General features: G+C 45.3%; 1 protein-coding gene across 3 annotated transcripts; it reads right to left on the reverse strand.

Moving 5' to 3' along the window:
* Nucleotides 1–1,320: 1,320 nt before the first annotated feature.
* LOC135520065 (sodium/potassium-transporting ATPase subunit alpha-3-like) lies at nucleotides 1,321–25,259 on the reverse strand. 3 transcript variants are annotated; one of them, XM_064945388.1, is made up of 22 exons: nucleotides 25,008–25,259; nucleotides 24,779–24,872; nucleotides 12,370–12,450; nucleotides 11,702–11,761; nucleotides 11,003–11,206; nucleotides 10,536–10,649; nucleotides 10,251–10,385; nucleotides 10,028–10,145; nucleotides 9,371–9,639; nucleotides 8,685–8,883; nucleotides 7,720–7,964; nucleotides 7,366–7,558; nucleotides 6,529–6,841; nucleotides 6,189–6,339; nucleotides 5,687–5,855; nucleotides 5,171–5,325; nucleotides 4,837–4,960; nucleotides 4,360–4,505; nucleotides 3,975–4,105; nucleotides 3,596–3,697; nucleotides 2,893–2,984; nucleotides 1,321–2,763 (listed from the first exon to the last, which is right to left on the reverse strand). In XM_064945388.1, exons 2-22 carry the CDS (start codon nucleotides 24,782–24,784, stop codon nucleotides 2,735–2,737), a joined length of 3,036 nt encoding a protein of 1,011 aa, XP_064801460.1. In that variant the 5' UTR covers nucleotides 24,785–24,872; nucleotides 25,008–25,259; the 3' UTR covers nucleotides 1,321–2,734. The 3 variants fall into 3 exon arrangements, with proteins under 3 accessions (XP_064801460.1, XP_064801459.1, XP_064801461.1); XM_064945387.1 differs by having other exon boundaries at nucleotides 12,370–12,489; XM_064945389.1 differs by lacking the exons at nucleotides 7,366–7,558; nucleotides 7,720–7,964; nucleotides 8,685–8,883; ... (7 more) ...; nucleotides 24,779–24,872; nucleotides 25,008–25,259 and adding an exon at nucleotides 7,181–7,198.
* Nucleotides 25,260–25,898: the final 639 nt, after the last annotated feature.

A 25,898-nucleotide genomic window follows, 5' to 3' on the forward strand; every position in this document is an offset into this window, starting at 1 on the left:
ATCCATCCACACACACTTCACTCACTGGCATGCTGCACACTGCGGCAAAGCCGGGCGATCGATATTCTATTATGCGGAGGGGGGGAGAGAGGAGTCTGTAAGAGCTCGCTGCATGGACATGTGGGAATTTAAGGGGAGGGGGTGTGTGTGTGTGTGTGAGAGAGAACGAGTGTCAGTGATGTAGAGTACCCATTATGTTTACCTCGTCATCTCGATCAATGCTAAGCGTTTATTCAAAAAAGCTGCATCATAAATGGCATCTGCTGTATTCCCTGTAGTGCACTATATAGGGAATAGGGTGCCATTACGGACAAACCCTAAATGTGTGAGGGGATAAGGTGGTGTGTTTAAAACTGTAGGTACAGGCACAGGCTCTGTCATACCCCCATGACAGTTTTTTTGTTTGTTTTACCTACAGTAATATCTATAGCAGATTTTAGCCACTGAACACAGCTATTTAGCCCAGATTAATCGTACTCCAGGATTGAGAACTATGTTTTGGGGAGAGTGAAAGTGTTGTTTTTTAGTACAGGATTAGGCTTCATCTCAGTCTGGGAAACTGGCCCGTACTGTATCTGTACTCTTGTTACCAGTAGGTACAGAACACAAGGCAAGACTAACAAAGCTTCAGAAATGTAAAATGCTGATGACATGATATTCTTTGCTCGCAGAACATTTTATACATTTGTTTTATTAATGCAGAATATCAGTTGTCTCGGGAACCATATGATCAGGGACCTTTGTAGAATTGTTGTTTTGTTGTTCTGCTTCACATGTGGACAGGTATCCTGCATTCCTTCTGTTTGCAGCTGCTTGTAGGTTTCACATGTGCTTTTGTTGACGTGTCAACATCAAAGCCAAAATGTTTACTTGATTTGGCCGTTTGGTACATTACCCTGGGCTTCTGCCAACTCACAGTCTTCTATCAATTGTACATTTTTGCAGTGTAGCCTGATATGATTCTCATCATTAGATGGCGTCCTAGCGCTCTGCAAATATGTCCCTCAACATTATAGATACAACAATGAACACAGTAAAATAGTAGATACAGTATATCTCGCCGGTCTTAAAATTAAGAATCACTTGTAAAATCTCTTATTCTCTTACAGATATTTCATTGCATATATACAAACCCAAATGTTGTCCAGGTGAAGACAAAAAGATGAATTACTGATCAGTCCTACAAGATTTCATAAATTCAAGCCTACATTTAGCATTTAAGCCTTGTATCAGACTGACATGAGAGAAGAGGGGGAAAGAAAGCTGAAAGTCAGTGTAGCGAGTCGAAGGCAGGGAGAGATAAAGACACACAGACATTGCTAGGTTGTATTAAATGGTCTAGATGTTTTATTGGTGTTGGTTTCATTTTCTTTCACACACATGTTCTACGACTGTTTTTTTTTTTTTTTTTTGTCTTCTGTAGTCTCAACCCCCTACAGCCCTCTGAGTAAGACCCAGCCTGAAATGGTTGTTCCTCTGTGGGTCTCCAATACAGACATTCACACAGAACTTAATACCTGGACTGGGTCTCCTAGATTGGACCGGATTCCAGGAACATGGAAGTGGTAGTAGGAATATGGACGCCATAGTTTCTGTCTCACATGTTTTAATAATAAAACACAACCTTGTCGCTTTTTTTTTTTGTTGTTACATTTTTGCATCGGCTTTCTGAAAACCTGGCGAAAAAAAGATTGGAAACCATACAAAAAAAAGGAAACAGAGTGATCTTTCCTCTTTCTCCATAGCACGCTCAACAATGCCGCCGATGTTCTTTTTCACTGAATGTGTATCTTGAGATGTTTTATTTTCAACATATTTTTATTTCTTTAAATCGGTATAGAATTATATAGTTTTCCTAGAACACACAGAAAGATTGAGTTGTATTTTCCAACTGGGGGTGTACTGTAGTATTTAACAAGGACAATGGTTCACACAGTGCACACATACAGACAAACAGGGAGTAGAGGGGAGAGGAGGGTGTGAGAGACAGAAGGGGAAGGGGGACTGGGGATGCCATGGCGGAGTGTGCTTTGTTATGCCTAAATGAGGGAAAGCAGCTCTCACACACCCCCCCTCCCATTATATAAATAAAAAAACAAGTAAAACCAATGAACCCCCACCCCATATTATAAAAAAAAACAACAACACTGTTGAAGAAAAAGGAAACGGTCGGAGTGAGAAAGACATCCGCTCTTCCTCCTGCAGACAGGAGAGGGCGAGAGGGGACGGCTCGATTGGTGTCAGCTGTGGGATCTCGCTTGTGATCCGTAGATCTGTGTGTGACCGGAGGACGAGCAAAGGGTCGCAGGAGAAGGAAGAGAGGGAGGAACAGAGGTGTAGAGATGGATGGGGGAAAGAAGGGAGGAAGGAGTGGTATGGCCCTTTTTTTTGCCGAGCGAAGAAACTCCCTTTAGGTCATAGCTCGTTCAAATCTACATACACAATATGCAGCTGCCGTTTGGTAGATATATTGGTTTATGTACACAGCAGTGAGAGAACACATGCAAAGAGTATCATAGGAGATGGAGATGGGGGGGGGGGGGGTTGATGTAGGAAGTTGTAAAGGTGCTTTGCTGTTTTTAATATTTGGGGCAGTTGTGATGAAAATTGCTTCGAAGCGGTTGTTGTCTTTTACAGGGTGGGGCATCTGAAGACGTGTTTTGCCAGGGATGGAATGAAAGGGGGAGAAACAAATGGAAAATGTAGGGGTATGAGTAAAGACGGTATCCATCACTCAATAGTATGTCTCCCTTTCCACCCAACCTGTAGGGGAGAGGGTAGGGGAAGAGAAAAGAGAGGCGTTAGAGAGTTTTCTTGTTTTAGTGTCAATTAAAGATTTGTGTGTGAAGTTGGGCCTAAATGTCATACATAGAGAAAGAGACAGCCATTTACCTCCTGGGTTCCTACGGATGAGCAGTTTTCGGATCTCATCATACACAAAGATGAGGACACTGTAGGGGACCGCACAGAACCACCAGCTGGGCCTTAGAGAGAGAGGGGGGGGGCAGAGGTTAATAAACACACAGCATGGCAGATAGGTCAATAGTTGTCAGTGTAGGTGTATGTACAGTATGTTTGTATGTCTATGTCTATCTGTTTGGTTTGTGTAGGTGTATGTCTATGTATATCTGTTTGTGTAGATGTATGTATGTCTGTTTGTGTAGATGTATGTCTATGTCTATCTGTTTGTGTAGGTGTATGTCTGTTTGTGTAGATGTATGTCGGTGTATGTCTGTTTGTGTAGGTGTATGTCTGTTTGTGTAGATGTATGTCGGTGTATGTCTGTTTGTGTAGGTGTATGTCTATGTCTATCTGTTTGTGTAGGTGTATGTATGTCTGTCTATCTGTTTGTGTAGATGTATGTATGTCTGTTTGTGTAGATGTATGTCTATGTCTGTTTGTGTAGATGTATGTCTATGTCTATCTGTTTATGTAGATGTATGTATGTCTGTTTGTGTAGATGTATGTCTATGTCTGTTTGTGTAGATGTATGTCTATGTCTGTTTGTGTAGATGTATGTCTATGCCTGTTTGTGTAGATGTATGTCTATGTCTATCTGCTTGTGTAGGTGTATTTCTGGGTTTACGCCACTCACTTTAGGGGGAACATCCTGAGTGCCACGTCCATGCCTGGGGTGTAGGATAGGAAGGCAGCCAGAGCTGTCTCCTCAAACAGGCCAAAGATCAGGATCTTGTTCCTAAGAGGAGAGTAGTGCAGAGGAGAGACATGAGAATGAGAATAAATATAAGAGGGTGAGAGAGACTAATATACATAGAGACCAAGTGTACTGTATATTAACAAATGTAGAGACAGACAGACAGACAGACAGACAGACAGACAGACAGACAGGAAAAGAGACACAGAAACAAGACAGGCTGACAGGCAAACAGATACAGAAACAGACAGGCAGACAGACAGACAGACAGAGACAGACAGGAAAAGAGAGACAGAAACATACAGGCAGACAGACTCACTTCATGCCCTGCTGGAAGACAGAGTTCCGCCTGGTCTTGCAGACAATGACATCAGCCCACTGTACCACCACGATACTGACGAAGAAGGCTGTGTGACACGTGAACTCCACGATCTTCCTCTGTTCATATGTCTACACACAGAGTGAGGAGAAAGGGAGTGAGACCGTATTTGAATCATAGAATGAAATAGAACAATAGAATGGACATTGGCATCCCGGCGATGTGACTAAAAGGACAGCAATCTTGGTCAGGGAATATTTATCCATAGAATCTGATCAACTATGGTGAAATAGTGTAAACAATGAATTTGCATATGCACTTGTAATATACTGTATGGCTATATTTTGAATACTTATTTTGGCTGGGAATTGTAGCGTGTACCTACCCATTGCTGGCCATAGCTGTCTTCCAGGTCGTTGCAAGCGCGGTCGTCCCAGTTGAGCCTGATACCCACAAGAATTGAGGGTAGGAATCCATTCTCAGCCAAGATCACAAAGTAGGAGAAGAAGCCTCCCAGAGCCTGGATCATACCTTCACACACAGACATAGACACAAAGCGTTAACACATGATCACTCTGGAAATGATGTTACCGGATCCCACAGGAGAAGCCATTGACTTGTCATACAGACTTGTGAACTATAATCCACTAGCAATAGATGTATGATCTATAAGCATCGATGCACTCATCAGTCTGTCAGATTCTACAACAGGGTGATAGAAGACTAATCTCACGACTAATGCTCAAGGACTTCATGGGGAAGTATTGATCATTGATCTGGCTGTGGGCTATGATTACATGTCCAGTTACATATGCACTGTCTTTATGGCCCCAAGCAGGTAGAGGAGCTAATGGGGACCCACCGATTTGTCCGTAGGCGATGCTGATGAGCCTCTCGTTCACCAGCTTGTCCCTGGTGGGGTTCCTGGGCTGACGCTTCATGATGTCACTCTCGGCTGCCTCATAGGCCAGGGAGATGGCGGGCACCTGGGGGGGGGGGGGTCACAGGTCACAGATGTGAGTTTGTATGAGAAACAAATATTTCACATTGATGTATATTTGATTGATTGCTCCATTGTGAGATAGGGCATATCGAATTTAAATGTGACATTTTCAACAATGCACAATTTCGTATTTTGTGTGTGTGTGTGTGTTTGTCCCGCGTGTGTGTGTTATGTGTGTGTGTGTGTGCCTTACCATGTCAGTTCCCAGGTCGATACAGAGGATGGTGATGGTCCCCAGGGGTAGGGGGATGTTGACGATGATGAAGAGGAGGAAGGGTGTGATCTCAGGGATGTTACTGGTCAGGGTATATGCAATGGACTTCTTCAGGTTATCAAAGATCAGACGACCTGCAGGGAGACAGGAGGACACACACAGAGGTCACACACTGAACTCTGACCTCTAACATCTGTAGAATTGAGCAAAGGTCACTCAAGGTTGGATCAGGGTCTGCCCTTATTCATAAAGTGTCTCAGAGTAGGAGGGCTGATCTTGGATCAGGCCCCTCTTGTCCATGTGAACTTATTCACTAAAAAGTCCAAACTGATTGGAGATCAGCACCTACTCTGCGATGCTTAAAACATACAGGCTCATATTACCAGTCCCTCCCATCTTCTCCTTTTCTGCCCTCTTTCACCTTTCTTCCACTTCTCCCTCTCACATGCCCTTCTACTCTTTCCATCTATTCTCCTCTCTCTCCCTATTTCTCACCCTCTTCTACTCCGGTGACGATGGAGGCAAAGTTGTCGTCCAGCAGGATCATGTCAGCGGCCTGCTTGGATACGTCAGAGCCGGAGATTCCCATGGCAACGCCAATGTCAGCCTTCTTCAGGGCAGGAGAGTCGTTCACACCGTCACCTGTCACAGCCACGATGGCACCCTGAGAGGGACAGAAGAGTTAGCCTGTGTTCTAAATGGCACCCTATTCCCTTCATAGCGCACTTTAGTAGTGCTTTTGAGCATGGCCTATAGAAAGTCACTATTGTACCAAAACTAGGAGGAAGTGATGGGGTCAATTCCCTGTTCAATTCAATCAATTCATTTTCAAATGCATGAATAAAATCTCAACAATCTCCCCGAACTGATAAACAGAATGAACCCCAACCTTGTTCCCAGACTTATATTAGTGTAGTCGTGGAAAGCAAGTTCACTTTCGTTGATCGGTTGATGTATTCAGGTGGTGTGTCTTTCTGTGTGTGTGTGTGTGTCTCACCAGTCGCTGGCAGCCCTCTACGATGATGAGTTTCTGCTGTGGGGAGGTCCTGGCAAAGACAATCTCAGTGTGGTTTCTGAGGATGTCATCCATTTGATCCTGAGACAATTCCTTCAGGTCTGTACCATGGATCACACAAGCCTTGGCATCCCTGGAGACACACACACACACATCAGAATAGTTAGCTTGGATCCACGGAGACAGGGCGAAAGTGACAAGAGAGGGAACATTAATGAGCACAATGAATTAGCAGAACGGGATCCCGTGTGGTCTCACTGTCATTGTGAAATTATGTATTGTGCTGGTGTGTGTGTGTGTGTGTGTGTCTTATGCTTCTCACCTTGGGTTGACCTGGCTGACGGGGATATTGAGGCGAGAGGCGATGTCCTCCACTGTCTCGTTGCCCTCGGAGATGATGCCCACGCCCTTAGCAATGGCCTTGGCAGTGATTGGATGATCACCTGTCACCATGATGACTTTGATGCCAGCTGAACGACATTTGCCCACAGCGTCGGGCACAGCGGCACGGGGAGGGTCAATCATGGACATGAGGCCCACGAAGCACAGGCTCTCTGTGGTGAAATTAACGTCATCACAGTCGAAGGCAAAGCCCTTGGGGTACTGGTCCTCTGGCATTAGCAGGTGGCAGAAACCTGGGGAGTAACAGGAGGGGTTAGCTTGACTTACTTGTTCTACTCATCCTCTACTAAATCAGTCAATCCTTCAGCTCTCATTTTTATTCACTATTGAATAAGGTACATTTGACCCATTCTCCTAGAACCAACATCCTGACCTTCCATCCCCTCCAGACTCTTTCTCTCTGCCCCCCTCCCCTCCCTCTAACAACCCGCCCCACTCCTCTTATGCGTCCTGCAAGGTCCATTTCTCTCTCTTCCTTCTTCTCAACCTTCCCTCCACATTTCTCTCTCACCCCCCCCTCCTTTCACTCTCCCTGTCTCACAGAGTACTCTCTCTCCCACCCTCTCTCTCACCGAGTACTCTCTCTCCCACCCTCTCTCTCACCGAGTACTCTCTCTCCCACCCTCTCTCTCACCGAGTACTCTCTCTCCCACCCTCTCTCTCACCGAGTACTCTCTCTCCCACCCTCTCTCTCACCGAGTACTCTCTCTCCCACCCTCTCTCTCACGAGTACTCTCTCTCCCACCCTCTCTCTCACCGAGTACTCTCTCTCCCAGTCCTCCCAGCTCCATGTAGGCGTTCTGGAAGGATTCCTTCATCTCCTCGTCCATGGGCTGCTCCTTGCCCTGGATGATGATGGTGGTGCAGCGGTCCAGGATCCTCTCTGGGGCTCCCTTCATCACTAGCAGGTAGCGGTTGTCATTGGGATCCTCTGTCTCGTGAACTGACAGCTGTGGGGTTGGATGAGGATGGACGGGAAAGAGCGAGAGAAATAGGGGGGGAAGAAAGGGGAGAAGTGAGATCGGACATGGTCACAGTGTTAGAAACCAATCCATTTGAGTGTTGTGTTTGTGCGTGTGTGTGTGTATGTACACATATGTGTGTTACGTACCTGGTACTTGTTGGTGGAGTTGAACGGAATCTCGGCCACCTTCTTGTTCTTCTCTCTTATTTGTTTGACAGAGCCACAGGACAGCTCGATACACTTGAGCAGGGCAGACTCGGATGCATCGCCAGCGGTGTCCCTCTTCAGGATGGGCAGTTGGTCCTGGCCGGCTTTGAACACGGCACGGTTGCAGAGAGCTGCGACGCGAGCCAGGGCAGCCCATGAGGCTGAGGTCTTGTCAAAGGAGGCACCTAGAGAGAGAGAGAGGTGGCCGATGAGAGATGATAAAACAATATCTATTCCTAACCTGTAATTAAACTGTACTTGTCTGTAGGTTATAGAACTACTTAAACTCAAGAGGGATTCCTAAACTTAAACCTGTCTCTAAACGTGACTGTACCCAAACTTGAACTCTAACACCAACATCCAACCCAAACTCCAGCTCTAACACTAACTGTAACACTAACTGTAACACTAACTCTAACACTAACTCTAACATTAACTCTAACATTAACTCTAACATTAACTCTAACACTAACTCTTAACACTGACTCTAACATTAACTCTAACTCCAACACTAACTCTAACTCTAACTCCAACTCTAACTCTAACACTAACTCTAACATTAACTCTAACACAAACTCTAACATTAACTCTAAAATTAACACTAACTCTAACACTAACACTAACTCTTACATTAACTCCAACCCAAACTCTAAAGGCTAGCGCACATCACACTGAATGTGGATCTAGCATTCGCCAGCCAATATTTCAGTGCGCCAACATTTTGTCATGCAGTTCTACATGTAAAATCGCTGGGCACTTGGTTCGCAAATTACATTCAGAGGTGTAATTTGTGCTCTCGGCCAGAAGTGCTCTCGGCCAGAAAACGCTATTGGTGTGTCTGAGCCCAAACTCTACCATTATATCTAACATCAACTTCAACCCTAACCCTCCTGATCTCCTCTTACCAGACTGGTCCTCTGTGGTGTCAGCCTCGTGGATCTGGTTGTCGAACCACATGTGGGCCACGGTCATCCTGTTCTGGGTCAGGGTGCCTGTCTTGTCGGAGCAGATGGTGGAGGTGGAGCCTAGGGTCTCCACAGCTTCCAGATTCTTGACCAGGCAGTTCTTCTTCGCCATACGCTTGGCAGTCAGAGTCAGACACACCTACAGCACAGAGACATGGGAAAGACGGGGGTTATCCAGGAGCCAGAACAAAGGAGGGTACTAGTACCAACAAACTAGAAAGGTTACCTATTCTGGAGAAAATGTGTGTGCTTGCTTCAGCTGTCTAGTTGGTCTAGTTGGTCTATATCTACAGTCTAGTTGATCTAGAATGAATCTCATTTACAGTATGCAAATTGTGACATTTCTAAAAATTCTAAAAAACAGTTTTTGCTTTGTGTGTGTAGATTGATGAGGGGGAAAAAAACATTTCATCCATTTTAGAATAAGGCTGTAATGTAACAAAATGTGGAAAAAGTCCAGGGGTCTGAATACTTTCCGAATGCACTGATATAATACATGATATTTAGCAGATGACTCACAGCCATGAGTGCATAGATTGTATGTATGGGTGGTCCCGGGAATTGAACCCACAGGTATGAGGTTCAATAGAGATAGGATTCACGGAGAAACGGCCAGGGCCACTCACAGTGACAGTAGCCAGCAAGCCCTCGGGGACATTGGCCACAATGATGCCGATGAGGAAGATGACGGCCTCCAGCCAGGTGTAGCCCAGGCAGACGGCCAGGATGAAGAAGGTGATGCCCAGGAACACGGCCACGCCTGTGATCAGGTGGATGAAGTGCTCGATCTCCTTGGCGATGGGGGTCTTGCCCGACTCCAGACCGGAGGTGAGAGTGGCGATACGCCCCATAACGGTACGGTCGCCGGTACACACCACGATGCCACGCGCCGTACCTGAGAGGGAGAGAGAGAGAGAGAGAGAGAGAGGGAGAGGGGGAAATAGAGGGCATATATTCATTCAGGAAAAAAAGAGCGGTTGAAATGAGAGAAGAGAAGTAAAAGTGGGAACTCTTGTATGCTTATGTGGGTAACTTCTGCGTCAACAGCAGCTCTATGGTATAATATTACGTTTGAATCAGCTTAGTTGAACCAGTCAAAAGCCTAGCAAGCCTTAGTGCTGCTGGGGTGCAGCATCCAATACTGCAGTAGGACCCTGCTGACTGAATTTGGTAGGTCGAGTCTGACACGCAGGAATAGAGAAAAGAGGATAGGAGAATTGTCAGGGACAGAACAGCTGATGTGTCTGTCTGCTTGTCTGTGAGTTAGCAGTTTCTATGGTTACCTTCAACGCAGTTGGTAGAGAAGAAAGCGACATTGCGGGTCTCCAGGGGGTTGTCATGGGTACAGTCAGGTGACCTGCTCTGGGGTTCTGATTCGCCAGTCAGGGAGGAGTTATCCACCTATAGGAGAAGGACACAACCCAGAAGGACAAAAAATGTTAAGTAAAAATGTGTAGCTGTGTGAGTGTGTGTTATCTGAACTGTGTGTGTGTGTGTGATTGGTACCTTGCAGCCATGAGCAGAGACGACTCTGAGGTCGGCGGGGATCCTGTCTCCTCCCTTCACCTCCACCAGGTCTCCTGCCACCACCTCCTCAGCGTTGATCGTCATCTTCTCGCCTTCACGGATCACCAAGGCTTGCTACAGGGAGAAAACAGAGGGAGGGTTAGATAGCCCATACACACACACACACACACACACACACACACACACACACACACACACACACACACACACACACACACACACACACACACACACACACACACACACATACACATACGTGTTTACCTGGGGCACCATGTTCTTGAAGGACTCCATGATTTTGGAGCTCTTGGCCTCCTGGAAGTAGGAGAAACAACCGGTGACCACGACGACTACAGAGAGCACGATACCGAGGTACAACTGAGGAGAGAGAGAGAGAGAGAGAGAGACAGGAAATCCCACTGTTACACTGTGTACATTGCAGGTCAATGCATAGCAGGAGTATTTAGCTTCAAACTGAACACAGACCACCACAGTAATAGTCACTAGACTAGATGATCATGCAAAAACAGAAAAAAGGTGTCAATGACCAAGTTCATTAGCCATGTGGGTGTATGTTAGAATTAAGGTTAGGGACTGGCGCTGCTGGCAGTGTGTGTGAGGTTTGGTAAACATATGTGTGTGGCTCTAACGGTCCCTTATTCTGTGGATGTGTTAACATTTAGTGTTTGGGTGCATGTGTGTGCGTGAGGGTGTGCTTGTGGGTGACTCACGTTGTCTCCTGCCGGCTCGTCCTCCGTGGCGGCCTGGATGGCGTAGGCCAGGAAACAAAGGATGGCGCCGGTCCACAGTAGGATGGAGAAGCCACCGAATAGCTGGCGACAGAACTTGATCCACTCGGGGGTGGTCGGGGGAGGGGTGAGGCAATTGGGACCGTCCCTGATCAGAAACTCAGCCGCCTTGGCGTTGGTCAGACCCTGGGTGGGGAGAGAGTGGGGTGGGTTAAACCTAGAACCGAGTGTGTTGAAATTAGGGGTAGCACCATAAAAATCCTATTAAATCTAATTATATGGGTAAAACTTTAAGCCTGCAGGTATAATGCTTTATGACTACTTATATGCATATATGAGTCTTTACAATATTATAATGAGGCATAAAATGTGTTGTCTTTATGTAGAACATTTTCAACCGACTCAAAAAGGCTGTAACGTAGTAAGGATAATTCAAACATTATAATTGAGACTTTATAAGAGGTCTTGCGAAGTCTTAGAAGGCATTAAAACGTTGCTCAAACTGATCCCCTCAAACACACCGACCGTGTGGCATGAGTGAATGTAAAATAGTAAAACACCACCACCTAGTGGCCTAGTAGCGGCTCTGTCGGTGACACAGCAGGACTCGGCAGGACATCTCGTATCTCCATGGTACAACATAGACAGACCTCTATGGGACAGTACAGTAGGAGGAGTCACCTGGACAATGTCGGTGTTGAACTTCCTGCAGCACTCCTCTATGGACATCTTGTGTTCCGTCTGAAAGGGAGGGAGGGAGGGAAAGAGAGAGAGACAGAGACATATAGGGAGGGAGAGAGAGAGACAGAGACAGATAGAGAGGGAGGGAAAGAGAGAGAGAGACAGAGACAGATAGAGAGGGAGAGACAGAGACAGAGACAGAGACAGAGACAGAGAGAGAGAGATAGAGAGAAGGAAGAGAGAGAGAGAGAAGAGAAGGAGAGAGAGACAGATAGATAGAGAGGGAGAGAGAGAGACAGATAGAGAGAGGAGGAAGAGAGAGAGAGATAGAGAGAGTATGTATGTATGTGTATTTGTGTGGGAGAGAGAAACAGAGAAACATTGAGAATATGCCATAAATATCATAACAATGAATTTAAAACAAACTAGGAGGATTTTGACTTAATTACGATCATTCACTTTAAGGTCTTTCTCCAAACTATTTAGAGAGTGTGTGTTCCAGTTACACATTGACTCTTGGGGGATATCCCTGAAAGTATTCAATCAATATTCATACTCTAACTTACGGAGAGGCATATGTTAGTATTTCAATAATAGTTATGGGGGTGCCCAGCGTGCCCCTTGAGCAGGGCAGTGGGTGTGTGTGCCACTGTGTGCCAGTCACTTACAATCGGTACTTCTTTCTTGAGTTCATCCATGTCCTTCCCCTTCTTGTTCTTCTTGCTGGGAGAAGATTTGCCATCTTTATCCTGTGAGGTAGCAACGCGGTAACTGTCCGACCGCCCATACTGGGCGGTGGGGGGGACAGTAAGAGAGGGGGGAAGGGATTAGGGGGGGGGGAATACTTTCACTATTATTTCAATAGAAACATGGTTAAAGTACCAGACACAACAGATGGGGAGAGGGACTTCATTATTTTCTCTGATACCCATTTGATCTTCACAGAGATCACAGACAGAAGGATCAAACGACCGTCTGGCTTTACTGCAGTGTCTGTCTCATCTCGGGACCCGCTATCACAGTTTGTATCCACTGGCCACCTGCTTCATTTGTCATTTATGTCAACAGCGACTATTGTATGTTCTCCGCAAACGCACACGCACACACACACACACACACACACACTAGCTGGTGGTGGGGCACAGAAGCCCTGAAAGAGAAACACAGTGCAGATACAGTGCATTCTCTCAGTCTTCAAAACCTCTCTAATGATTAGATATTTTTTTTTTTAATTGAACCTTTATTTAACTAGGCAAGTCAGTTAAGAACAAATTCTTATTTACAATGACGGCCTACACCGGCCAAATCCGGGACGACGCTGGGTCAATTGTGAGCCGCCCTACGGGACTCCCAATCACGGCCGGTTGTGATACAGTCTGGAATCGAGTGACGCCTCTAGCACTGAGATGCGGTGCCTTAGACCGATGCGCCACTCGGGAACCCCTAGATTAGATGAATATCTATTCAATTAGATTGGATACATCAATGTGACTGTGATGTGTTGAATATGAAACCGTTTGGCAGACACACACACACGCACGTACACACACACACGCACAGACAGATGTCTCTCTTCTAGGGAGCACAAAGTGTTGCATTAGCTCAAGTTCCGATTTACACTAACGGATGCTCAAATCAATACAGAAGCCCCTGACCAGAGTCCCTCAGTTGACAGAATGAGAGAGAGAGACAAAATGGCTCCCAGGAGGGTTCTAGTGGAAAAGCCGCTCATTGACACAGACAACTCATCAAGGAAACTGACCTTGCTGCAGGATCAATACAATCAGTGATGTAATGAAGGACCAGAAGTGTTAAAGGACCACAGAGTCCAAAATACATCCAAAAGGCAATCTGTCTGTCTCTTACCACACCCATCACCCTTAATTAAGAACATGTAGCTCAATCTTTCTCATCCATTCTGACTATATGGTCACTTTTATTTGTTCTAGCATCATCATCAAGTGACTGTACGGTGTCGCGTTCAAAGAAACACAGGGGAGCCCCCTGGTGGCTATTGTCAAGATGACATGCTCTAACAAGCTTGGCCTACTGCCTAGGTTTGACTGGGTTTCAACTGTTACTGCTTGGTTGGAACAAAAGCCTGCACCTACACTGGCCTTCTTTGGGTATGGTTGACACCTACATGTTAATTTATTCTGAATAATAAAGGGCAAATACACATTCAAGTCAAGTTTTTATTTTTGCCTTAGTCCATCGCAAACCAAATAAATAGCCTATACCGAGCTAAACACACATGACCTAATCTCCCACGCCCTGATAAACACACTTGACTGACGAAGTACAATGCCATGAATGGGTGAGTAAACCTGCCACTGAAAGTCCCAGTGCTTAACGCGAGTTCAGTTGAGAAATTTCAGATGCCTAGAATCTTCCACGTGTAAAAGAGACCAGTCTTAGTGGTTCATTGTGGTCAGAAAGGTTTAAGGAGGATTTATAGTGAACACTGCAGGTCTCCACTCTGTCCCTGATTTACAGTAGTAATACTGGAACACACTAGAGTGAGTCTCCCTTGAACACAAACTAACCCTGAAGAGATTGGTTCAAACAGTCGACCCGAACACAACTCCCCACAAACAACACACAAGTTGACCACAAAGTGCACAAAATCAACCTTCCCACACACACACACACACACACACACACGCACGTGGATGTCGTCAACCGAGAATGTGAGTGAGCTCTCGCTGCAACAAGACCAGACAGGCATAGAGAGCCGAATGCAGAACAAAGGAGAGACTGATAGAAGACTACTGCTACTCATGCCCTTTGAGATTGGCCTGCCTCTGTGTGTGTGTGTGTGTGTGTGTGTGTGTGTGTGTGTGTGTGTGTGTGTGTGTGTGTGTGTGTGTGTGTGTGTGTGTGTGTGTGTGTGTGTGTGTGTGTGTGTGTGTGTGTGTGTGTGTGTGTGTGTGTGTGTGTGTGTGTGTGTGTGTGTGTGCGTGTGTGTGTGTGTACTTCAATATAACATGCACATTAAATACTCTTGTTGGCTTCGAGATAAGCATCTTTAGCCAAACAGTGTAGGGTAGGTATTATAGATAAGCTAACAGGTCTGGGTTAGGCACACAAGGTGTGGAGTTTCTCGCTAGGCAAGTTTTTCAATGGCTAACACTGAGTGGGCCATTGAAATGCACTTAGAGTACATTGTTAGGTCTGACAGCACACCTGTTCATCACGCACACACGCGCGCACACACACACACACGCACACACACACACACACACACACACACACAATTTAATGCTAATACAAACACTGGAAGAGCGGAGACAGGTGAAACAGGCATTACAAGAGAGGGATGGACAGAGAGAGATGAATGAAAAAAAGAGAAAGACAGTGATGGGGCAGATGGAAAGAGAGACAGCAGTGGGAGGTGAGAGAGAGGGAGAGAAGAGCTCTTCTCTCTCACACCACTAATTAGATATTGACCACTATTCTTTGTCTGTTGACTCAGGCTGTGTATATCAGTGAGTGACAGCGTGACTGGGATCCCACTCTAACAGATTGTTCTATAACACTGTAAAACAAACAACCCCACCTGCAGGGTCGCGACCTTACAACCTGCGACCCAGAAAGTGGATGTTGGCCCTTTACCGTGTGTGTGGTGGGGGTGTTAACATGCGTGCAGGCATGTGTGTGTGGGCTAATGCCACTCAATCTTTCATGACACGCAAGGAACAACCCAAGCTTCTCCTTTCACCCACAACCCTCAAGCTGTGTGGCAAGATTTCTTCATTGTGGTTACGAGGTCACGACTGTCGCCTAGGTTACAAGCAAAAACATTTAGAGAGCGTCGTTTTGTTCCTTATTGTTCAATACAACATGTCATCTATCTGTCTATCTGTAGGTCTGTCTGCCGGTCTGTTTCTACCATTTGTTGTTGGGCGAAATGTAATTCAATGATGTTGTTTCAGAGAAGAAACAGAGACTGCAGGCTGAAATTACAACCACTAGCTCTCACACAGACGGACAGAGAAAGACAGACGGACCTACTGACAGACACAGACTGGAGGAACTGGTGTCGGTGACTTACAACCAGACAGATGCTACAGTATATATTACCTGCATCTCCTCCACACATTCTAATCTTTTCAAGTAGAAGACAGACTGCCCGGAACAAGGAAGACAGGCACATTCACTTTGGAGCAGATTACTAAAGCTACTAGCGTGCTAATCTACCAGAGGATAGTAAAACATCATTGGGTGTGTGTACACTATGTTTGAAAAGAAACGAGCAAGAGTTCGTCACATTCTATCGCTGTGGTTTGTCTGGTTCTAATGTTCTGTTCTGGTTTTGTCCCGTTTTTCCCGGAGCTAAGCGCCTGGTTAGGAGGTCACATTACCATGGAGGTTGGCATGGTGACCGAGGCTTAGTGGTGGGCGGTGGCCTAATACTGTAGGATCCCCCTGATCTGATCGCTCAGTTATAATTGATGCCTCGGTAACTGGACATTCGGGGAGACAGCCAACACGTCTGTGTGTGTGTGTGTGTGTGTGTGTGTGTGTGTGTGTGTGTGTGTGTGTGTGTGTGTGTGTGTGTGTGTGTGTGTGTGTGTGTGTGTGTGTGTGTGTGTGTGTGTGTGTGTGTGTGTGTATCTTTATAAAAAAGAACGTGATACCTTCTTATATGCGCAAGCTATAAGCCTGCCAACAGCTAGGCAGAGGTGAGTCATTGTCGAGGTGGCTACAGTCTGTCTGCGCAGCGAGAACACGCACTGCGGCAGACAGAGAGAGCGAGGGGGGGGCAGATAGTAATAGGAACAGAGAAGGGAAAAATAGGAGACTAGGAGGAGATATTAAAACAGACAATGTCCTATATGTTTTCTCAGTTATTAATCAGACTCATTCGTTCTGAAGTGAAGTGAACACGGGGCATGTTTCATATGTTGAACACTTCCACACTGCAGTGAACCACAGTAGCCAATGCCCTCCATCAGGAGCATGCCAGTCTGTCAGTCTGTCTGTCTAGGGCACACAGGCTTGGGCATGCCCCCTAACGGTGATGGACCTGCTTGGGCATGAGGCGTGGCATCCCAGCCTCTCCTGGTATGCATGAGAGGTGAGGGGTTTCACAAGAGGCGGGAAGAAGCTGCATTGTTTGGGTTTCAGTTTTAGGGAACCTACAAAAGGGGAAATAGTAACTATTGCAGGAAAACAGTTTGATTGTGTGTGAAGCTTGAATTGACTAAGACGGTAGATAGATTTCTCCACACTACACACTTCCTGAAAGAAGTTATATAAACCTCATTACCTTCAGGTGTTGCCAAATGACACCCTATTCCCTATGTATTGCAATACTTTAGACCCATACTTTTCCTAATGTAGTGCACTACTTTTGATTGTGCACTAATGTATGGAATAAGGTGCCATTGGAGACAATTCCTCACGAACTGTGGTGAATAACAACACTTTATAAGTGACAGTATCTGGCTGTATCATGGCTGTGCAACATCCTTCTCCCAATATAGTTTGATTATCTCTTGTAAGCCTATCAGGCCAGCCATGACCCGCATGACACTACTAGTTGATAGGCTGATGTGAAGGGATCCTAGCCAATGGGGAAGGTGTGGGGGCGGAGGGTAATGATGGTGACAGTTATATGTCCATTCAGTCCTGCTGTGAATAAACTGAGTAAATGTATTTCTTGGTTTCTTTTCATTTTGATAGGAGATGAAAATGCAATGAATTAAATGTGATTTGTTGATGTAAAAATCTGCACGTACAGGTTGTGTTATTAGAGTTGGGATGGGATGAGGTCACAACAAATTCTTGGGGAGAAGAAAATGGCATCCCCAGAAATTCTGGTGGGAAAAAATGTGATCCCCCCCGCTGAAAAAGCTGGAATAACACTGCTTTATGCCTTTATGTGAACTATATACTATATGGGAGTGTGTACAACATTGTTGGGGATAAACTGCATTGTTGGTTAAGGGCTTGTAAAGTAAGCATTTCACTGTAAGGTCTACATCTGTTGTATTCGGTGCATGTGACAAATACAATTTGATTTGAGAGGGACATCTGGTTCCAACAGCCCTGGAGTATAGGGCTAGGTAGCCACAGGGGGCATGGCCTAGGGGTAGGAGGGCTGGGCTGGGTCGGTGGTTGGGCCTGGAGGCTCATGCTTGTAGGATTAGCTAGACTGATTGCTCTTGTCTTGATTAGCCTACTGTATTGTACACCAACTCTCCCTAGCTAACTTCCAGTGAAGACGTTCTTCTCCATATTAAAGAGTGATAATGAAACGGGGGAAATCTGTGCATTAAGAACTATAGGAAAATCAAATCAAATGTTATTGGTCACATGCACATATTTAGCAGATGTTATTGCGGGTGTAGCGAATTGCTTGCGTTCCAAGCTCCGACAGTGCAGTAGTATCTAACAATACACAACAATACACAAATCTAAAAGTAAAAGAATGGAATTCGATTGAGCAATGTCGGAGTGGCATTGACTAGAATACAGTAGAATACAATACAGTATATACATATGAGATGAGTAAAGCAGTATGTGAACATTATTTCAACATTTTTAAAGTGTCTAATGTTCCGTTATTAGTGGCCAGTGATTCCAAGTCTATGTATATAGGGCAGCAGCCTCTAAGGTGCATATCTAAAAATGGTTTCATATCAAGACACATCTTGGTTGTAAAATATTTGGTGTTGCATTTTGTCACAATGACAGTTAATTTAATTTCTGGATGCCCAACTTCTTCTCAAATGGTGATTTTCTTAATTGAATAAATATATAAACAGTGGTGGAAAATGTACCCAGTTGGAATCTAGTGAAGTAAAAGCAAAAGTTGTCAAAAATATAAACGCAACATGTAAAGTGTTGGTCCCATGTTTCATGAGGTGAAATGAAAGATCCCAGAAATGTTCCATACGCACAAAAAAAAGTATTTCTCAAAAATGTTGTGCACAAATTTGTTTACATCCCTGTTAGTGAGCATTTCTCATTTGCCAAGATCCCTTCCCCTGACAGCAGTGGCATTTCAAAAAGCTGATTAAACGGCATGATCATTACACAGGTGCACCTTGTGACCACTCTAAAATGTGCAGTTTTGCCACAAAACACAATGCCACAGATGTCTCAAGTTTTGAGGGAGCGTGCAATTGGCATGCTGACTGCAGGAATGTCCACCAGAGCTGTTGCCAGAGAATGTATGTTTATTTCTCTACCAACGTCATTTTAGAAAATCTGGCATTAAAAATGTGGCATTACCTCCAACCGGCTTCACAACCGCAGACAATGTGTAACCCCGCCAGCCCAGGACCTCCACATCAGGCTTCTTCACCTGCGGGATCGTCCGAGACCAGACCAGCCGGACAGCTGATGATACTGAAGTGTATCTGTCTATACAAAAGCCCTTTTGTAAGGAAAAACGTATTCTGATTGGCTGGGCCTGGCTCACTAGGGGGAGGGCTGGCTCCCAAGTGGGTGGGCGTATACCCTCCTAGTCACACCCATGGCTGCGCTCTGCCAGTCATGTGAAATCCATAGATTATGGCCTAAATTATTTATTTCACTTGACTGATTTCCTTATATGAACTGTAACTCAGTAAAATTGTTGAAATTATTGCATGTTACGTTTATATTTTTGTTCAGTAGAGTAAAGTACAGATACCTCAAAAAACAACTTAAGTAGAACTTCAAAGTATTTTGGTTTCACACATTTGTACTTTACACCACTGTATATAAATAAAGTTATATTAAATTCAATTAAATTGTTTTGATGTTCAGAGGTATGGAATTCCAGCCAGACCCTGAGGTCATGACCTCTGCTTATGACAGAAATTATACAGTGAGTATCTATGTGCATGTGAACACACACACACACACACGCCAAATGTCCTGTATCCTAATTTAGCTCTCACTGACAAATAATTTGTGTTCCCTTCTAAAAAAACCCAGCAAAACCAAAACAAAATCCCATCTTATGGCATTACCCCACCTGTCCTCCCCTACCCTCATCCCTTCATCCTTCCCCCATCTGTCCATCCCCTGATCTGTTCATCCTGGCAGGCAGCTGTGCTCCAGTTTAGAGTCTGCATGTGTCCTTGTCTCTCAGTGTGTATACCATTCACCCATTGTGAGTGCATTGTCAGAGTTTTCTTTAGGAAAAAGTGGCGCACTTGAATGGCGTATGGGAAGCGCGATTCAATGACCAGTTGAGAAATAAAAATAGTAGTTATTCTTAATCGTGGCCATCAAAACTGTTTTTAACATGCAATTGCATTTAGAATTGTTATAAAAGCACACGTTTCACTCCAGAAACAACAAATGAGCTGTTTGAGAATCTGTAACAGCAGCTCTCGCACTGTCGGACAGATGTTTTCGCTCATAGGCTCTGTATCTGTGTGTTGTGCTCTTGAGATAAACGACTAACGAAAATACGTGCGGCAATTTAATTCCATGAAATTATGCAAATGAACCTGTAGACCAGTAAGCATGACTGGTCAAATGCATTTACATCGACTGGTATTTCCATCGATGAAAAGACTAAAAAGCATTATCGGCCAACGGAAACCCTGGTGTACATGTGCGTGGATGTGAGTGTGAGTGTGTGTGTGTGTGTGTGCATGTGTGTGTGTGTGTGTGTGTGTGTGTGTGTGTGTGTGTGTGTGTGTGTGTGTGTGTGTGTGTGTGTGTGTGTGTGTGTGTGTGTGTGTGTGTGTGTGCTCCTCAGTGAGAATAGCATTGTCTAGATTGGTATCGTAAATCTTGAGTGTTTAGTGGCCCTTGTAGGGACAACTGTAGATTCTCTCTTTCTCCTATGAGGAGTTTCCTGAGGAGATTCTGTGTTTAATGCAGATGATTTAGGTGACAGAGAACACATAGCAACTCCTGCTCTGTGTACTGTCTTGTCTTCTGGCCTCTGAAGTACTGTGTTGCCTGTGACACGGTCTGTGAAAGGAAATGTCATTTGGGCAGAATTGAGATAAATAAATACATTTAAGCATTTCTGTATATTTTCAAATGAGACAAATTCAATTGACGTAGTTGATAATGAAAGGGGGAAGAAAACATACACACACACGCACACACACACTCACACACACACACACACACACACACACACACACACACACACACACACACACACACACACACACACACACACACACACACACACACACACACACACACACACACACACACACACACACACACACACACACACACAAACACACACACAAACAAGCTTGGGAGGACACTGAATTAGTAATGACTGTGTTGGCAGGGAACCCAACTCTCCTCTGTCTCTCACTCTGCAAACCCCCACTTAACATTTCCCGAACATTGCAGCAACGCTAACTAATCAGGCTGCCCTATCTTGCATTACAATCAATCAAATGTTTATGTTATTTGATTAACTCATGACCTGAGTAAGGAACTCAGTCTGCTTTGAAGGGTAGGGTAAGGGACTCATCAAAACTCAAATAAACCATAATGCCAAATTTCCCCAAAAGTCCCCAAATACTTACACAATACCCTATTACCCTACCGTATTACCCTACCCTTAAAGTAGGTCCTTCTAGCTATGCTAGAAGACTAACATTCAAACCATGTCCTTCCAAGTGACTCTTTAAGAACAGAACCATCATGAATATCCCACTAGTATATTGATCATTGACTATTAGTAGGATGCCCAGGACGGCTCGGTTGACATACAGTGCACTGCGCAAACCCTCCAGACTCAGCAGCAGGACACGAATGACTGCAGATGCAGTGAGGAGGGGAGTGAGCTAGCTACTCTGCACCAAACACTGGGTTGGGCCACAGCTACATCTACACTCTTAGAAAAAAAGGTGCAATCTAGAAACTAAAGAGGTTCATTGGCTGTCCCCATAGGAGAATCCTTTGAAGAACCCTTTTGATTCCAGGTAGAATCGTTTTGGGTTCCATGTAGTACCCTTTCCACAAAGGGTTCAACATGGAACTCAAAACAGTTCTACCTGAAACCAAAAATGGTTCTATTTGGAAACAAAAAGGGTTCTCCTATGGGGACAGTCGAATAACCCTATTGGGACCAGTTTGTCTAAGAGTGTACCTTGTCCCATCATGACCAAGCAAGTCTTACCTAAATACCTACACCCTTACCCTTTCCTATACCCGTCCTGTACACTTGGCCAGGTAAGGAGATCGCTCTCTGCCACTGCAATGATTTATCTCCACACCACCTACACCAATATGCCCTTCCTTTATACTGTATATCACTTCCCTTTCTCCCCTTCAATGAGAGAGATGATGGGGGATATCAAGTAGTGCTCCCTCATGCTCCTCAGTCCCTGTCCAGTGAGCTCTCCCTGATATCCCCCACCACCTCTCTGTATCCCATAGGGATGAATACCTATACCTCCCCCCTGTCCTGTCATCTCATCTGCCTCCTGTCTCTGTGGTAACCAATCCCCAAGAGCAGAGGCAAGCAGGGGAAACAGGAGCCATGGCAATGTGAGCTCAGGTCATTATCCCACAACAGGATACAGCCCTCCCTCTCTCTCTCTACACTTGCAGATCAGTCACAACTCATCTCATCCCCCTCCCTCCTTCGCCCTGCACCCACCCTCCATCTGTCCTTCCCCTCCTTTTTGCTATGGCTCATGTGTCTGAAGGTGAAATGTGTGCAGCCATCTTCACTTGCTCTCCTCTCCCATTTCTCTTTCTCACTCACTCACTCTCTCTCCCTCCCCCCCCCCCCTCTCTCTCTCTCTCTCTCTCTCTCTCTCTCAGCATCATTATGTTACCCCATCACTGACTGTACCGGAGCAACACATTGGCCACATCAGCAACCTCAATTGCTCACAATTGGTGTGACAAATGAAAAAGGCTGTCTGTCTGTCTGCCTGTCTTCAGTACCGCTAACACTTCGCCTCAGTGTTTGCTTGCTTCCGTTACATCCCTTGCTAAAACATCCCTTTCTGCGTGACTCCCCGAGTCCGCCAATCACAGCTTTTTAAAGGGAATTTCCACTCAAAAGGCACCGCCCCCATTTTGACGCGGCAGCCTGCGGCCTTGGGGGCAGGCAGTTGGCAGTGCCACCGCACAGCGCGTCAAGCGCCAGATCGACTTCGCAGAATGTATGTTGTCAAATAATCATAGGGGTGCGATGGATTAAGGTAAAGAACATATGCCTTCCAATTATTATCAGAGGTCACACACATGTTTTATTTGCTCGCCGGATGAGGACCCCCACCCCCTGTCTCATTTACACATAGGCTACACGGGCTGATCGAACTTTACCACGGAAGTGATTCGTGCGTAAGCACTTTTTGCACTCCATCCCATTTGACGCATTGCCTGTTGCTACGGATGATTCTCGCATCCTCATGAATAGCCTATCACCAACGACTGCTTCATTTCTCGCCGCTCCACAGCAGACTTCGACCGGGAGAAATGCTTCCAAGGCCCACCCAGGTCATAGATGGAGATAGATGATATCATTCCGTGCCTGCTCTGTCGGTGTCTCTTCAATCATGTTCGGTAACCGTGAGCGATCCAGCTTCATCAGCCACTGGGATGTTGTGGCATCATGTCATCAAATTAAGTCAACACCCAGAACCGAGTCGGGGATTAAACATTAAACTCTCATATACGCAAGATAAATGATGAGACAGAAATTGCGCAACAGTCCACAACGACAGTCGCAGCATCACCTCGAAATGTTCCTACAGAACTATTCATAGTCAAATTATTATTGGCTTTACAAAACAGTGAAAATATTGGTGTTATTATGGTGTTATTTCAATCGATAATTTTATTGAGACGTGATATTTTCCAAAATATCACCCAGCGCCGGGCCGCATCCCCCATTTGACGCAGTGAGGGAGTCAGAACTTCGTGTGCATTCTATTCACTTACAAATCCAGTCCCAAATGTATCATCACCCAGCATTCACAGGGCATCTTTTTAATATATCGTGTGTTTTCACTGTCAACGATTATCGCGTCCCTGTTGTCACAAATTAAAGGGGAAAAAAGTTGGTGAAGCGCTTATTCCCGGTAACCGCATTATGACGCATGGGCCACCGAGGCTTCAGTGCGCTCAGGCGTCGCATACCGTACCGACATACGCAATGTCCTCAGTAGCCGGGTAGACTAGGATAGGGTTTCCTATGTTACACTAGCTGTCTATCGTCAAATGTTGCGTAAAAGTAGTTACCTGCACTATCGCAGATTTAAAGAAGTAGACAATTGGGTCGCGATGATGCGAGGATAATTTACATGGGCAATGGGGGGAGGGGATACTGTAATCATGCGCCCATTCGAATACACAGCCACACATTCTAAAATCATCAAATACAGGCTAATAATAACGGCAGGTGAATAACAGAACATTGTGTCTAATTGAAATCCCTCAGTGACATGCCAAGTGAAGCCTATACGCAGTGGTCTCTCTCTCTCTCTCTCTCGCTCTCTCTCTCTCTCGCTCTCTCTCTCTCTCTCTCTCTCTCTCTCTCTCTCTCTCTCTCTCTCTCTCTCTCTCTCTCTTTCTCTCGCTCTCTCTCTCCCTCTCTCTCACGAGAGCCGGCTGTCAGAATAAACCGATTACCATGGCAAGGTTATAGACAAAGTGTCACGATATGCCTAATATAGCCCATCGCCTATATTAATGCATATGGCAAACCCCTGAATGAGACCATTCAATCATGTTTTTTTATCACTAACTTGTTCCTTCCATAGTGTATGAGAAACAAAGGAAACAGCAGCAAATTACAGTAAATGACATTCAATTATTCCATCAGTAGATTCTGACCAATTCATTGTCAAGTTGAAACCTTACAACTGCAGTAGACATTACAGAGAGCTGTTTTGTGCCTGCTCTAGCCTACTTGTCACATCAATTTGTCGCAGTCTATGAGACCGTAGACTATATAGCCTAAAAAAAAAATCCGCATTGGAGTCAATGTCACTCAAATATTTCCAGAGGAGAAAAAACATGACACTGCAGTATGGTGCCCTTCCCCGTCAGCATCTGGGGTTTTAAACAGTTTTCAAAGCATTTGATAACTTTCATGCATCATAAGGCAGTTGTAAAGTTGGTAGACGCCGGGCTTACCCCCATGTTGGCGCAGTCAGGCTTCTCTCCTCAGGTGATGCAAAGCTTGAGAGGTGTCAGCCCCTCAGGTGGAATTGTATCAAAATGGTATTGCCTTTTAAAAACGTAAGAAAGATTTGTATTCAGTTATTCAGGTAAAAAACGAAAGAAAGCGACAAAGACGTCAGTCAAGCAAATTTCTATAAAATAAATGGGTTAATTGATTAAATAAACAGATTGTGTCTCTAACCTCCAAAAGGTTACAGTATTTTTCCCCTCCACCTAAACGTCTTTCAAATGAAATGTTGCGGTCTCAAGCAGAGCATCACGCGAGGATGCAGGTCCTTCTCTTGCGCTCTGATAGTTGCAGTAAAAGACCGGTGAAACTAAGAAGCCGCACTGCTCTGGTTTTTTAGGATTTGATCTCCCTCCGCGGCTCTGTTGGCTGCCGCAGTACTTCCTTCTCTACACACTACCACTCCGCCTATGAAGAAGCGCCGGTGGGTGTGAGTGATCGCAGCGCCCTATTCTAGCAAAGCTGATAAACCATGGACCTCGTAAACCCGCCCAATGACCACTGAATTGGCCAATAGGAATTCTGAGCAACTATCTGATGACAGGCAATCTAGCCAATCGTCACAAGTATGTAACACTGGCCAACAGAAGGCCTAATCTGCCCCTCCTTCTTTACTGCAGAATTCCAAGGCCGTTGGCCATCAGCATCCTGAGCCCCTAGGCCGAAATGTTGTGTAAATGGACATACAAGGTTAGATACTATTGTCGTGCTTGTCTTGTATTCATGTAGCTTATCTGTGTTTTATACACTGATGGCATTGTGTGCTGTATTGCATGTGATAATCACCGCTGTCTTTCTGGTCGTGTAGGTCACTGCACTTCAATGCCTCCCCTCGGCCTGCAATTACATAGCAGACGATGGAGAGAATAGGCTACACTGATAGAAGATAATAGACCTAGGTCCTATAATTAAGAAGTCACAAAGGGCTTATACAGAAATCAAGCCTAAAACCCCAAAGAGCAAGCGATGCCAATGTAGATGCACAGTGGCTAGAAAAAACTCCAGAGAAAGGCAGGAGCCTAGGAAGAAACCTAGAGAGGAACCAGGCCAGTCCTCTTCTGGCTG

This window comes from Oncorhynchus masou, chromosome 29 (genome assembly GCF_036934945.1).
Source record: "Oncorhynchus masou masou isolate Uvic2021 chromosome 29, UVic_Omas_1.1, whole genome shotgun sequence".
Lineage (NCBI taxonomy): Eukaryota > Metazoa > Chordata > Actinopteri > Salmoniformes > Salmonidae > Oncorhynchus > Oncorhynchus masou.

Excerpts from the sequence above, each read along its gene's own strand:
- LOC135520065 (XM_064945387.1), bottom strand. Across the intron at positions 7,559-7,719 it reads ACTCCACCAACAAGTACCAG|CTGTCAGTTCACGAGACAGA; the intron begins GTACGTAACACA and ends CCAACCCCACAG. Across the intron at positions 3,698-3,974 it reads GTCTTCCAGCAGGGCATGAA|GAACAAGATCCTGATCTTTG; the intron begins GTGAGTCTGTCT and ends CTCTCCTCTTAG.